Below are 15,719 nucleotides of genomic sequence, written 5' to 3' on the forward strand. Positions count from 1 at the left end.
TAATAGGATATTTGATGACTCGATGAGAAGAGAATTTGTGAATGTAAGTGATAAAAAAGTGAAGAAAGCATGTGTGCAAGATTCCATAATAGTTAAGATAATTTGTAAGTTTAGAGCATAATAGTATATATGAATAGAAATAATATTTTCATATAATTAAAACAATAATCAATTTGAATATTTTACGATTAGATAGGTTACAAAACAAAATAGCAAAATTAATTGTTATATAGTTAAGATAGTTTATGGCCCCGAACACATAATTAAGTGTTTCAAAGGTTATTTTGTGAATGGTTTTAAGTTTTATACAGTTAACTATAGCTAAAGTTGAAGGATGAGGAATTATAAAGTATGTGTGAAAGAAAGTTGTTACAATGATTATGAGTGTGACTTTTATGGTATCTTGAAAGATATTATGGGGTTAGAGTATTTTAGAGCAGGGAATAAGGTTATACTTTTTAAATGTCATTGGTTTGATATGGAGAAAAGAGTAAGGGTAGATCCCTATCATGGTTTTATTGAAATTAAACATAATTCAGTCCTTGCTATCAATGAACCATTTGTCTTAGTTTTGTAAGTCCATCAAGCTTCTTATACAAGCTATCTTTCTAGAAAAAGAGATCAAAATAATTGGTGGGCAGTCTTAAAAAAAAGAGGCTAAGAGTATATATTATGTAAGTAATAATGATGGAGATGAAGAACAAACAACTAATTTAAAAGAAGACGTGTACCAAAAAGTTGAAGTTTCTATTCCACAAAACATTATTATTTTAGAAGAACTTGATAATCCTACAATTCTTGTTACTGGTGATTATAAAGAGATAGATTATGAACAAGCGATTTAAGCAAAAAAATATGAAAAAGATGATGATCATGATGAAACACATAAGTTTGCTCATTCTAGCTATGATTGATGTATTAAGTATGACTTATAGTGCTATATATAATATTTATTCGATGTAGTCAATATATGTAACATTAAATATAATAGTTGATTTGGGCTATTTTAATTATAATGTTTTGATATGCTTGTTTTTATATATTTTGCTCATTTCATCTAATATTCCAATACTAAAGTAATATTATATATGTTTATTTTGTGCTTTTAAATACTTATGAAATGATTATGTTCTATATAACAGATATGATGGGATGTCGTGCAAAAAGCTTTATTCACCAAGGTGGTGCTATAGTAAGATCGATGAAAGATGAATCACACATCAGATCATTAGCAGCACTGATATAGCATGATCCCCAACATAGATATTTTTTAGCCCAAATATAACATGATCAATGATACGAGTTTTATTTAGTACCGATATAGCATGATTCATGATACAAGTCATTTTCACGATCGATATAGTTCTTTTCACCACCGATGGAGCATGATCCACTATACGGGTCAATTTCAGCACTGATGATGGATAATCCATCAACGAATCATAACATTAATCTATCATTGGTCAACGAACCACCGCTTATAGAAGAAGAAGGTACGATAACAAGGTAGAAGACTAGAGGAGCAAGCAAATAATTATTGACTTCGTCAGATCTAAACAAGGGGTCGTGGATTACTCCGTTAGGAGAAATGTATGACATATTTTTTATAATTAATTTTTTCTTATTTGTTTTTAAGAAATTTGTGTAATTTAAATAATCTTACTAACAAATGGATATTAGTAATTGTTTTGAACAATTAACGTTAGTTCTTTCAAGAATAATTCAAGCGAATTTTACTGATCTTTGGTCTACGTGGGGTAAAGTTCCTGCACTAGCAAAGTTTATGATGTTTGATAAATTTAAGGTAGTAATTAGATATTTATTATATATATATTTGATTTGAATGAAAAGTTTAAATTCTTATCAATCATTTATTGTATTTCACTATTAGATATGTTAGAAAAAAAATGTTAGTAGACTGAGTCAAATATGCTTTTATTCAACAGGTATGGAATAATATTACCAAGAAATGATTGAAAGATCTATCGTCCGATGAGAGGAAATTGGTAATAAAAGAACATAAAGTTGATAACATCATACAGTACAAAGGGATAGCATGAAGGTGGATTATAGCTCCAATTTAAGATGCTCTTATTGAAAATGTATGAAACACTTCAAAATGAAAAAATATCTCTACCAAAGCCAAATAAAATCATTGGACACAAAAAAAAAGAACTTTTATTAAGCACACTAACAACTCAGTTACGTTTCCTATTTATAAAAAGATAATGGTATGATATTTTTCATGAGTTATTTTTTCATTAAATGTCAATTTTATATAAATTGCATTATTACATATTTCATTGAATGTATCTAAATGAATGTAGTCACTAAAGTTGCAACAAGAACCCATCTTTACAGAAGTCTTCAATTGCATTCACAAACATTTAGAAATATGTGGTAATTTCATTAACAAGAAGTTTAAAGTTGTCGATGTATGTGACTTTCTAATGATTTTGTGAATACTTTCAAGTTGCTGTATTACTTTATTAAAATAAATAATATGTTATGTCTTTTGATATGCAAAAACTTAGTGAAAAATAAAAATTATTGTGTAAATAGCTTTGTGATTCTAGTTGTGTATTATGATTATTGATGAACTATCTTTATAGTATATTGCGATGAGATCACATTTGTGAAAAGGTAAAAAGTATTGCTTATTTTGTGATTGTTGATGAAGTTGATTATGTAGTAATTGAAAGCTTAGTCATTTTAGCAAATTCAGTATTGAACTAAATAGTATTTTATGTATATTGAGATGAGATCAATGTTGTGAAAGGTGAAAACTATAGTATATTTTATTTTGTGATTCTGGTGGTATATTATGTTGTTGAAGAAATATATAGTTGACAATATATTAATTAAAAGACCAAATATTGCAGGAAATTCATTTTTGAACTATATATTATATTGTGCTTATTGAGATGCAATGGCTTTGTGAAAAGTAAAAACTATTGCATATTTTACTTTGTGATTCTTGTTGTATATTACAATTGTTGATGAAGTAAATAGTTTAATAATTAAAAACCTAAATATTACAAGACGAATGGTATTGAATTGTGTTGGAATGATAATGTACTTGTGTTGGAATGATCATTGTTTTAAACTTTTTGTAAGAAAATTATTCTATTGCATTATCTAAAAAATATGGTGAAGACTCTTCCAATCATTTAGATTTTTATCCACAGGCATGGATTGAAATTATTAGAGGGGTTGAAGCTATGTGCACTAATGTATATGGTTTTGGATCTCTGGATAGATCTAAGGAACTATTTTACTCAACCTAGGCCACTGTTGTAGTAGCGACATCTCACCTTGTTTGTGGTCTGTCATCATTGCCTCCTCAGCCTTCTCAACCTCAGATACAAGAACAGGTTGATGAGTTGAAGATCGAGTTTAAAACCAAGTTGAGGACTGAGTTGAAAACTAAGTTTAGGTTTTTCATGGATTAGATGATATAATTAATGGGGTCTAAACAATTTTCGCTAACACAATTTTGTAAACCTGATGACGATAACACCGATTTTGGATCAGGAGATATAGCAGCACAATGAGTTCTTGTTGAGGACTTTTGTGGATGTTATTGATATTTTTATGGATGTTATGGATATTTTTTAGTATTATATTTTATGGATGTTAGAAATGGTATGATTTAGATTTATTTAATGGTTATTATGTGGATTTGTTATTTTTATTAATAATAATATAAATAATAAGTTTTTTCAATAATTACATCTTTTTAATTTTAATTTACAGGTTTTTAAAAATAATTATAAATAAAATTAATTAAATTATGGATGAAATTGTAATTTTATCGACGAGATTTTGTTATTATTGATAGAATTTCATTGTTATCAACGGGTTATTGATGGATTTACTAATAAAATTTACCATTTAGTGATCAATTTTCAATCAATTATCAACGGATTACTAATGGATTTTACCAATGAAATTTAGTAATGGAAATTACCGATAAAAATTTTATTTATGAAAAAATTTCGTTGATAAATTCCATTGGTAATTTCTAACGAAAATTTAATTTTATCGATAGAAAGGTATAAGCAACTTACTTATTACTGAAAGAAACTTTTCATTGGTAATTCCATTAGTAAAAGTATTACTAATGAAAATTTATCTTTTATCGATGAAAATTTTCGTCAATAAAAATGTTTTTGCTGCTGAAGAATATACAATAAATACATTTTTTGAAAATCCAAAAATAAGACTTAGGAAATAATAATTTTTTGAAAAAAATTCTTGATATAAAAATAATTATTAGACTCATAAGGTTTTTGAAAAATTTAAAAAATTTTCAATATATATGAAAATTAATTAAATATATAAAATATTCAAGTACACCATATCTTTCTCTAAACCTAATACATAATTAATATAAATATTAAATGTTGCAAATATCTATAGTTTTTTTAATTTTTTATTAAATTTTTTGTGAGTCAATTGATCAATATAAAATTGCAAATATTAAAATGTATACATATTTTAATTTTTAAAAGAAAGAACAAAATTATAGGATAGATTAAATTAGTAATTGTGAAATATTCAATTGTATTTTATGAATAAAAATCCTAATAAAAATTGAATTAATATCTAACAAATTATTACAATTATATTTATTTATAAAATATATTTTGATTATTTAATTTATATACATTAAAATAAAAAAATAAATATTAATAAATATAGAAAAAATGGGCTAGTGTTATTATTGTGATAACATTCACAATTTTTATTGAGCATGGAAAAAGAAAAAAAAAGTAGAGATATTAATTAAAGTTTATTTTTTGAAATTAAAAGTGGCTTTGGTAGAACAAAGCGAAAGCGTTGCCGAAAGCAATTTGCCCTGAGAAGCCGCAAACGACTTACAGACGGACTGACTTTAAACGACCGAGAACCGGACACGAAAGCGCAACACTTCTAAGCATCTCAAAATTCGCCACATGTCATTTTTGCCACTTGGCCTCTTCTTATAGGCCAATTTCCTTCTACTTTCCACGTCGGTCACTCGTCCACTATAAAAATCATAGCCCAGAGTCAAGAAACTTCGTCTTTTCTCTCCATTTCTTACAAAATTCAGATCCTCTCTTCCAAAAAATTGTAATTCTTATGAGGAATATGTTATTCAGATTAGGGATATTCTTATCTACACTATCGTTGTTCCTAATTAAGTCGGAATCCGCTGTTTCAAGCATAGATCTAGGTTCAGAATGGCTGAAAGTCGCCGTCGTGAATCTAAAACCCGGCCAAAGTCCAATCACCATTGCCATCAACGAGATGTCGAAGAGAAAATCCCCAGCGTTAGTCGCATTCCAATCGGAAACTCGCTTGCTTGGAGAAGAAGCAGCCGGAATCGTCGCTCGTTATCCCGACAAAGTCTTTTCCAATCTTCGAGACATGGTTGGGAAGCCCTATCAAGACGTCAAGCGATCCACCGATTCAATGTACCTTCCGTTCGATATAGTAGAAGATTCTAGAGGTGCCACGAGGATTCGAGTTTCGGACGACGCTAGTTATGCCGTTGAGGAGTTGTTGGGGATGATTTTGAAGTACGCAGCGAATTTGGCGGAGTTTCATTCGAAAGTGACGGTTAAGGATGCGGTAATTTCGGTGCCACCGTATTTTGGACAAGCAGAGAGGAAAGGGTTGCTGACGGCTGCGGAATTGGCCGGAATAAACGTGATTTCGTTGATAAATGAGCATTCGAGCGCGGCATTGCAGTATGGGATCGATAAGGATTTCTCGAATGGGTCAAGGCATGTGATTTTTTATGATATGGGTTCGAGTAGTACTTATGCAGCTCTTGTTTATTATTCTGTTTATACTGCTAAGGAGTTTGGGAAAACTGTTTCGGTCAACCAATTTCAGGTAAAAGACCAATATATATATATATATATATATATATATATATATATATCTTCAATAGAAACTTCCTTGCAATTTACAAATTTAGTAAATTCTTTGTAATTTAATTTCACGATTTCTTTATTCAGTTAAGCATCCGACTTGAAATCAATTGGCAGTAGTTGTTAATATGTTAATATGTCATAGGGATTGGAATGAATGCATTTGTTAGGAATAGAATAGCAGTAGTTGAAATTCTGTAATCAAACCAGTGAACTAGATTGCTCACTTTGTCCTTTATTCTGTTAATTTGTGATTCTATAATTAGAAATACCAAGAGGCTAGAAACTTAGATTGCTCTTAAGCTTCAATGTTCAAAAAATAACAAAAAAAAAAAAAGATAAAAGATTACAAATTGTTGCAATTTCATCATTGTAATCCATATGTTTGTTCATTGTTGTTGGCTTGTGTTTTCACAACCCCATCATTTTAGGAAATGCTTTTCAATTGATAGCTCTTCCTAAAGGAAGAGTGCTCCTGCATCTTCATTATGCAATAATGTTCAAAAGGTTCCTCTAGTCTATTCTTTTATAACCTTGCTGAAATAAACATTAGAAAGAATAGTTATCCTCTACTATATAGGTAAACTAGTTATTGTAACTAAATAAATAATGATTAGCCTAATATTCTAGCTGGCACATCTCAACTTGTTTTGAAAAGTTTCGAGGAGGCTGTTTTTTTGACTGCATGAACACCTTCAATGATGAGAAGAAGTTGGGTCCGATTAAGTTTAAACTTTTAAAAAATTTGTTAAAAGATTACAAATTGCTGCAATTTCATCATTGTAGTCCATATATTCATTGTTTCCACTGAACAAGAACCTTTTTTCACAACCCCATCACTTTTGGAAATGCTTTTCAACTGATAGCTGTTAGTAAAGGAAGAGTGCTGCATCTTCATTATACCCAGGATAATATTTAATTGTGCTTTATATTACCCTTCAGATTACTGTAACAAACTGGCTGGTATCTATTGTTCAGATCGGTTGCTCTCTTTAATATCACATTGCTCCGTAGACGTCTATTATTATCATGATAATTAACATTTAATATCTTTGTCAGGTGAAGGATGTTAGATGGGAGTCAGAACTAGGAGGACAGAACATGGAATTACGGCTGGTGGAGTACTTTGCAGATGAGTTCAATAAACAAGATGGAAATGGGGTTGATGTCAGGAAGTATCCCAAGGCAATGGCTAAATTGAAGAAACAGGTGAAGCGAACAAAAGAAATTTTAAGTGCAAATACAGCAGCTCCGATATCTGTTGAATCTCTCCACGATGATAGGGACTTCAGGTAGGTAGCTTTTCAATCATCTTATCTAATTCTCATTACATGCTTCCAACATTTCATGTTCCTGTTATTGTAAAGATTTGTTTATTTCTGTTCCATGAAAGAAAACTTGAGGTAGAGTACGACTCTGTAACAATGTATCCAGGAAAGTTTATTCTGTAAAGGCTCTTAGTTTCTGTTTCCAAGTCATTGTGCTTTGAGGTAGCTTAGGAATTCCTTTTATGAACCAACTAGCTACTAGAAATAACTGAAAAATTTTGAGTGACTGTCTGCAAGGTCCTTCTTAAAATGTAAATTTATTATTTAACCCAAGCTTTGAGATATTAGATGTTTCTCTAAAACTGTTGATTACTCTTAGCTGCATGCAGGTTTAGCTGCTTCAATACTAACTTATCTGGAATCAACATTTGCTTCTTCTTGCTTTCAATATTCTCTTGTAAACTTCTTCATATTTCTATCTTATTAATGCCAGGATATCACGTAACAGTCCCTGGACAATTTAAAATAGGCATTGCTTTCTTTTATCTTCCCCTATAGGGGCATTGATCATTCCTTCAAAATGTATTATAGTTTCTGTGCAATTTGTGTAAATGATAAGAAAAAAGCAAATGTCTATTACTTGTTCTTTACAATTTTAGTACTTGTGTTTTGTATCTCACCATAATCAGTTGGCTGTCCAGGACACTAATGATGATTGTGCTCATTACTTTTCCTTGTTCAGTGCTCCCTAAGTATTTTGTCGTACCATTTTCAACAAGTCCTTATGAGTTATATTTGTTTTGAATTTTCTTGTCAAATAAATGATGGGACAGCTAGGTGTCTATGTTTTATGGCTGCTTTTGGAGTTGAATCATGAATGCAATAGAGAAAATTGAATGAAGAAGAAAAAGGTTCTAAGATAGAAAGGGTGCCTTAGTAGCTATGGCTAAGGTTGACCCCATCACACAATCACAGATAAGCTGGTAATCTTTGGGTGTAATACATGTGCTTGTCTGAAGCTGGCTTTGTTCATTCTTTTTCCTTCCATTCAGGAGCACCATAACTCGTGAGAAATTTGAAGAGCTCTGTGGAGACCTTTGGGATAAATCTCTTATACCTGTGAAAGAACTGCTTAAGCATTCGGGTTTGCAAGCTGATGATATATATGCTGTGGAGTTGATTGGAGGTGCTACTCGAGTGCCAAAGTTGCAGGTTTGTACTCCATTGTCTCCTACTTTTGCATGTATGCAGAAACAAATCATCTATGAAAGTATAGAAAGAAGGTTTCCTTGTCTCATGTAGAATTATCTTTGTTTCCCTTGTCTATTTAGAGGTTCACATATCTGTACCTGTGGAAGGGCTGATATAAGATCTATTTATTCTTGTTTCCTTTGACATGGTTGAAATGAAGTCCTGTTCTTCACATGTTTGTATTTAAAATAAGACTTTCCAAATACCAAAGCAAATCTAGTCTTGTAAATCTTGGTGAAAATTTTACATGAAATTCCTGGGACCATTTTCTAGAATTATTTTTTAGCTGGTTGGAGTTTTAATGCCATGTTAAGGAAGCCTCCATTTCCTTTAATATGTTAATTGCATGCAGATAAAATACACAACTCGTGTTTGGAGGAGTTTCTAACATGAAATGAAATTTTCTAATTTTGCAACCAAATACACTGCTATCTAGTTTTCTGTAGCTATAACAAGAGATATTCTTATTTTTCATTTTTCTTGTTCTGTTTGTATCTATGTACAATTGTACATTTAAGATCTTGAAATATGTTCATAGACAAAAGTTATAGACCACTTAGTTCACCTTGCACTGTTCACCTCCCACCCCACCCCACCCCCCCTCCGAATAAAAAAAGATGCATATTGGTATAAATTCAGAGACCCTGCATCATAATAAGCTATACGTCATGGCATTGAAACTCAATTAGTAATCAGAAAGCTGATCCTGCCAAAGGGGTTTCTGCTTTGTAATTCCTTAGATTTAATTATGATTAGTTGATGAAAGATAATGTGAAAACAACTCCCTTGTTCCTTTACAGGTTAAGCTCCAGGAATATTTTGGAAGGAAAGATCTGGACAAACATCTAGATGCTGATGAAGCTATTGTTCTTGGTGCAGCACTCCATGCTGCCAATTTAAGTGATGGAATTAAGTTGAATCGTAAGCTGGGGATGGTTGACGGTTCTTCTTACAGTTTTGTCGTTGAATTAGATGGGCCTGATCTTTCAAAAGATGGGGCCAACAGGCTTTTACGGGTGCCAAGGATGAAAAAACTTCCCAGTAAGGTAAAATAATGTGTTGTTTGAACCCATGTTGTAGAGCTAGTGGGGATAAAAAGACTACTCATCTTCTTTGTAGTTTTGCTAATGGTAATGTCTAACTTTCCATTTACAGATTTTCAAGTCCTTTAATCATAGCAAAGATTTTGAAGTGTCACTTGCCTATGATCATGAAGATCTTTTACCTCCAGGGCTTTCCTCCCCCGTATTTGCTCAGTATGCAGTGTCTGGTTTAACAGATGCAGCTGAGAAGTAAGGATCTATGCAGATATCTGTCCTATTTCAATGCTTGTGTTGTTAATGGTTTGGTTTAGTTTCTTTTGAAAGGGATTTTGAAATCAAATAAAAGTTCTGGTATCATAATTTTTGAAACAAATGAAAATGAAGTCAGGCATGGAAACCTTTTCAGTCTATAGTTCGCTTTGGATTCATTAATTTATACTTTTTCGGGTGGGAGGGTCAAATATATACTCTAACTATTTCAATCTAATTTTTGTCTTATTCAAAATTGATACAAATTCTTTGAAATAATTATTGCATTAATATATTAAAAAATCTCAAATAATTCAAATGAAATAATTAAATTCCATACTTACATAAATGATTAATAGCTTATCTCTTATGCAAATAAAATTTCAGCTTTTGGTTTCTTCTGATCTCACATATAAGGAAGCTCAAAGTGAACCAAACTAAACTATATTTTTCTGATTACAAACTGAATAATCGACAATTATGTTTTTTTTTTTTTTTTGGGCCAAAGATCAGTTATGGTTATTATTAATATTATTAATTAATTAATAGCAAACACCTACTCGATGCTTTATTACAATTTGCTTTTAGTCTTTCTGCAAGAAATAATCAAGTCCTTTTATTCATCTGCGCCTTGTGTAGGTATGGATCTCGGAATTTGTCTTCTCCCATCAAAACAAGTGTGCATTTCTCTCTTAGTAGAAGTGGAATTCTTTCTTTGGATCAAGCAGAGGCTGTTATTCAGATATCAGAATGGATAGAAGTTCCTAAAAGGAATTTGACCGTAGAGAATACAACCAGTGCTTCCCCCAGTGTATCTGTTGATGTTGGTACTAAAAACACTTCTGAAGAAACTAATAATAGCTTGGATTCAGATGGTGGGATTAGTAATGCACCTAACAGTAGTGTTGGAGAACCAAGTATGATGGATCTTGGTACAGAAAGAAAACTAAAGAAGCGGACCTTCAAAATTCCACTGAAGGTGTAAACAAGTGGACTATGTTAATTTCTTCAATTAATTACATGCCATTATTTGCCTTGCCTTTGCTAGAAATTATTTCTGTATTAGCTCATTATTGTTGCATATTTTCTTATCCATTTTCCCATTTACTGTCATTGTAGATAGTGGAGAAAACAGTGGGACCTGGAATGTCTCTTTCAAAAGAATCTTTTTCTGATGCTAAACGTAAACTGGAAGCATTGGACGTGAAGGATGCAGAGTGGAGAAGAACAGCAGAGTTAAAAAATAGCCTTGAAGAATATATTTATGCTACAAAAGAGAAGGTGCAGAATTTTTTTTAATTATTTAATTGTTGTATTTGCATTTCTGATGATGGTTTTTCTTTTTCTTTTTTTTTTTTATGTATATTTGATTTAAAATGAACTGTTCAGATTTTCTGCATAACCAGTTCTGCACTTGTTTATTAATTTTCATTATGTTTGGTGGATTATATGAGTGGTCACTGGTCAGTTGTTGGCATTCAGTCGTTCTTTTAGAGAAGAAAAAGTAATTTTAGTTAATCTGATATCATATTAATTTAATATTTTGTTGCATTATTTGCTTATACCAGCTTGAAACATCTGAAGACTTTGAAAAAATATCTCCAATTGATGAACGCCAATCTGTCATAAAAAAGCTTGATGAGGTTAGTCCCATCTTTTCTTAGATTGTGTAGTCAATTTACTCACATTAAAATTTAAACGTATGGCATTTTTATTGTTTCAGGTTCAAGAATGGCTGTATACTGATGGTGAAGATGCAACTGCCACGGAGTTTCAGGAACACCTCAATTTGTTAAAAGCTACTGCTGACCCAATATTTTTCCGGTATCCTCTATTTTCTTGTTATTTATTTTTTCTGTTTTGGTTGAGTCAACTATATTCTGAATGATCATACAATACAAGGGCTTAAGAATGGTGGACTAAAACAATTACTTTGATAAATGTTTAGATTTAAAGAGTTGTCTGCACGACCAGCAGCAGTAGAAGTTGCTCGACAATACCTTACTGAATTGCAACAGGTACTTTTTTTAGGGCCAAAGAATTGCAATAGGTACTTCAGATTGTTTATTTGTAACATGCTTATTACTAAATGTTATCTAGCAACTTATGTGGTTTAGTCCTTACTGCTCAGGGGGTAGAGATCTTAGGTTTAAATAACTAATCCTCCTTGTACTTCTTTGATGCACCAAATATGGATACCAAAGGTTATCTGATTTTACATGGGCTGTTGGATGGAAATCTGGTGAAAAGCAAGATGGAGAAATAGGGAGAGAAATAGGCAGAAAATTGGAAGAATCAGAGAACCAGAGGAGGAAAGGTAGAAAGAATAGAGAAAGAATGAGGCAGAGATTAGATAGGAAGAATAAGTGGAGAGAAAATCTGTTCACAGTAACTTAATATATGAATAATTCATTCTCCCAAGGTGCCAAGAAATTACGAACTCAGCATTTTTAGCTTGCGACCACAACTTAATGTTAAATAATTCATTAAGGGGGTCCTAATCATTACCTTTTCTTAGTTAATTCTATATGATGGATCCTTTGGAGGGGTCATTCTCCTTAAATTCCAAGACACCAAACTCAGATCCATAAAACCAAATGACATCCTATATTCCCATTTTATTGACTTTCCTCCTTCAATTCCACTGTAGTGATGAACATAAATCATGACCTTGTTAATTCTCTACGAGTGTCACCAGCCTTTATTTGTCTACTGCTACACTTCCTTTCTAGGGTCACAGATTTGAATATTCTGTTCTTCCCAGTTTTCACAGATAATTTGAAAGCTTGGTCTTCAGACCTCAGAAAAGAGAACCCCACGGCCTGACTCACCAATATGACTTTCTTTTAAAAATGTTAGAAATTGAGGCATTCTTTACATTCTGCTCTTCTACCCCCTCAGAATGTACTATCTTTTTTCTTTCAACCACTGCGACAGTTTCTGTGAAGAATTTATCCTCTTGCATCTTATTATATTGCATATAATAACAAACCTCAAACTTAATCATTATTGGATAACATCACTAAACCATAGCATTTATTTATGTCTTGCACATGCTTTACTTTTCATAGGTGTTCAGAATTATATTATTTCCTATAGACGTTAAAAAATTTATAGCCACTTGGCATAGCTCAAGTGATAAGGGTATGGTCTAGGTTCGAGCCATAGTGTTCCCCTTGTCCCCCCTCCCCCCCCCCCCCCCCCCCCAAAAAAAAAAATAATAATAATTTATAGTGTAAACTGAGAAAATGTTTTATTCTAGCATCAGTTTAGATTAATGTTGCTACTTAGCATTCTAATATTGTTTCCTAACTTCCCTTGGAAAACATTTATCCCTTTTGAATTACATTATTTTACTTTTGCTCAAGTTTATTAACTTGCTAATGAGTTTGTAGTGCTGCAGTGATTATTAGATAAAGTTTCTGCTTTGGCCTACACTTTTCATGTTTGCCACATGGATTAGGCATTAGTTGGCTTTAAGATATAGTTGAATGCTAAACTGATGTTTATTTTTGTGGGTATGCATGTAGACTATTCATGGGTGGGAGACAGACAAACCTTGGCTGCCAAAGGACAGAGTAGATGAGGTGTTTGTTCACATTTAAAATTCTCTTTCTGATATTTTCTATGTATCTGCTTATGCTTGTGGCAAAAACTTACAAACGTTTTGCTTTTCAGCTGTCAGTCAATGCGGACAAGTTCAAGACTTGGTTGGATGAGAAGGAGGCTCAGCAGAAGAAGTAAGTTATTGCTATTAGTATGATGCTAAAAGTCATTTTTATAGCATTTTGAGATGTAGGATCTTCCTAATGAACATTAGTTAACTTTTTTATTTGTTTTTTTTAGTATATGCATGATAGGATAAAATCACTCACCTCTTTAAGTTGCATTCTAAATTCCAACCTGCCCATTTACCCATTTTTATGGGCCAAGGCCCAACTTGTGTAGGTTTTTTTATTATTTTCAAACTGTTTGCACTAAAAAAATGTAAGCTCTTCAAGACATCACTTAAAAAAAATTTGTGGCCATTTTATCATTGAATATTTGCTTTTTTGTATCTTGAGAGGTAATCGATAAATTTTTAATCACATGCTCCATCCGAATAAAACATGCATTTCCTGTCTCCTATCAGGATTCTCTGCTTTACTCCTACTTTCTAATCTTGTTCTTACATGTTCCACTTAATGACTTTTATGCTAACTATGTCCCTAGGACATCTGGATTCAGCACACCTGTTTTCACATCCGAAGAAGTGTTCAAGAAGGTACTCAGTTTACAAGACAAGGTATGGCTGCGAGCATCAAGAGAATTGATTAATAATTGAAATGCTCATAACTTGTGTTTAATATATGCTATTTGTTTAGGCTGCAAGCATCAAGAGAATCCCCAAGCCAAAGCCTAAAGTTGAGAAGCCTGTAAAGAACGAAACTGAGACAAATTCCAAGAATGCTGAAAATTCTTACTCGACTCCTGAGAATGATAACTCTCAAAATGACAAACCAGCTGGGGACTCAGATAGCTCAACCAGTGAAGAAGTTGGCTTGGAAAGCTCAATCAATGAAGAAGTTAATGTAGATTCAGAACCCCACGACGAGTTATAATCAGTTGACACAACAAGCGGGACCCTTTAACTAATTATCACCCTTCTGACTTAGTAAGTAGAGACCAGGCATTCCAGTAAATTTACTCTATGGAAGAAATCATAGTGGTATTGCCATACTTTACTGCTGTTGAGATTAATGGATGGTGTCTGGTGGTTGAAACACCGTTTTGCTGAAGGGTTCTTAGCTCCCTCCATCAGCGGTGATTATGCTTCCCTGAAAGGTGAGTATTTCTTGGTAGTCTAGCTTGCCCCATGGAGTTTATGAGACAGTACAGTGTTAGAGCATTTTGTTATATCCTTTATAATGAGAATTGATAGATTCTTCTCAAGAAAAAAAACACAAGAACCAATCTTCTTGGGATTAAGTTTGTATTTTTTCCAAATTGGGTGATAAAATGGTTTGACTTTAACACCCTTTTTTATGCCAAATGTTTTATGTCAAACTTTGGTGAATGATATGGTTCTGTCGCCGTTTTTCGTTTCTTTTTGGATCAATCTCCTTGGGATTAAGTTATATTTTCCGTCAACTGCTTAGAGTGTTGGTAGAGTATTTATGTTGGTATAATCTCTTCAAAAGAATGTTTTCAAAATCAGTCTCCAGAATAGTTCTAATTGAGCATGACCTTTTTGTCAACTTAGGTTCTGTTTGATAAATTGAAAAATGTGTTGAAAAATTAAGTATTGAATTTTTAATAATGAATTTGATAAGTACCGAATTTGAATTATAAAAATTATTTGATATATATATTTTTTGAAAATTAAATACTGGATATAAATATATTGTTTGATGACTATAGAATATTAAAATTTGAAAACTCATCATTTTACATTTTTACCTTTATTTTCATTATAGATAATGGAGTAGTATTTTTAGGGGATAATAGTTAAAAGAAATTTTTACTGAATGGTTTTTGCTTTAACTGATAAATAGGTCTTCATTTACTTATTTTATTCAACATATTTTGGTTGAAAAAGTTTAATTAAGTGGATTTCAAAATATATTATCAATCGCATTAAAAAATTAAATCGTTAAAAATGTTTGTTTTCAATGCATTATCTAACGAACCCTTAGAATATAGTAAATGGTTTCCTTTTGCTTAACTATAGGGAAATGAATATATAATTTTTGAAAAATTAAATTTGTCTTTTGAATTTAAAGTAAAAAGAAGTAAATTTAATCAATTCTAGTTGAAGATTTTGTGTATATGTATTCTTTGTATTCGTTTTACTTTGGATAAGTAAAGAGCCGATTAATTGGTTGTGATAGATAAATTTTTTGAAGATGTTTGGTATTTAAATTTAAATAAAATACATCTTTTAAGTTTCAAATTTTTATTATAATTTAATCTTGATGTTTAGAGGTTTTAATATTTAAATATTTTAA

The 15,719-nt window shown here is 31.6% G+C and overlaps 1 protein-coding gene across 2 annotated transcripts; it reads left to right on the forward strand.

The window, feature by feature from the left end:
- Positions 1-5,064: 5,064 nt before the first annotated feature.
- On the forward strand, positions 5,065-14,818 carry LOC111296088 (heat shock 70 kDa protein 17-like). 2 transcript variants are annotated; one of them, XM_022890142.2, is made up of 14 exons: positions 5,065-5,883; positions 6,981-7,213; positions 8,242-8,401; positions 9,241-9,486; positions 9,596-9,732; positions 10,372-10,711; positions 10,852-11,013; positions 11,301-11,375; positions 11,456-11,556; positions 11,681-11,750; positions 13,263-13,319; positions 13,411-13,472; positions 13,945-14,017; positions 14,097-14,818. In XM_022890142.2, the coding sequence occupies exons 1-14, from the start codon at positions 5,125-5,127 to the stop codon at positions 14,331-14,333; spliced, it is 2,712 nt and encodes a 903-aa protein (XP_022745877.2). In that variant the 5' UTR covers positions 5,065-5,124; the 3' UTR covers positions 14,334-14,818. The 2 variants fall into 2 exon arrangements, 1 of the variants encoding a protein (XP_022745877.2); XR_016326105.1 differs by lacking the exon at positions 11,681-11,750.
- Positions 14,819-15,719: the final 901 nt, after the last annotated feature.

The sequence above is a fragment of the Durio zibethinus genome, chromosome 12, assembly GCF_047325235.1.
Source record: "Durio zibethinus cultivar Kanyao isolate XHJ-2024 chromosome 12, ASM4732523v1, whole genome shotgun sequence".
NCBI lineage: Eukaryota > Viridiplantae > Streptophyta > Magnoliopsida > Malvales > Malvaceae > Durio > Durio zibethinus.

Coding starts and splice junctions, on each gene's coding strand:
- LOC111296088 (XM_022890142.2), top strand. CDS start 5,125: ATGAGGAATATGTTATTCAGATTAGGGATATTCTTATCTACACTATCG. Junction 5,884..6,980: donor TTTCGGTCAACCAATTTCAG/GTAAAAGACCAA, acceptor TATCTTTGTCAG/GTGAAGGATGTTAGATGGGA. Junction 11,557..11,680: donor GCTGACCCAATATTTTTCCG/GTATCCTCTATT, acceptor ATAAATGTTTAG/ATTTAAAGAGTTGTCTGCAC.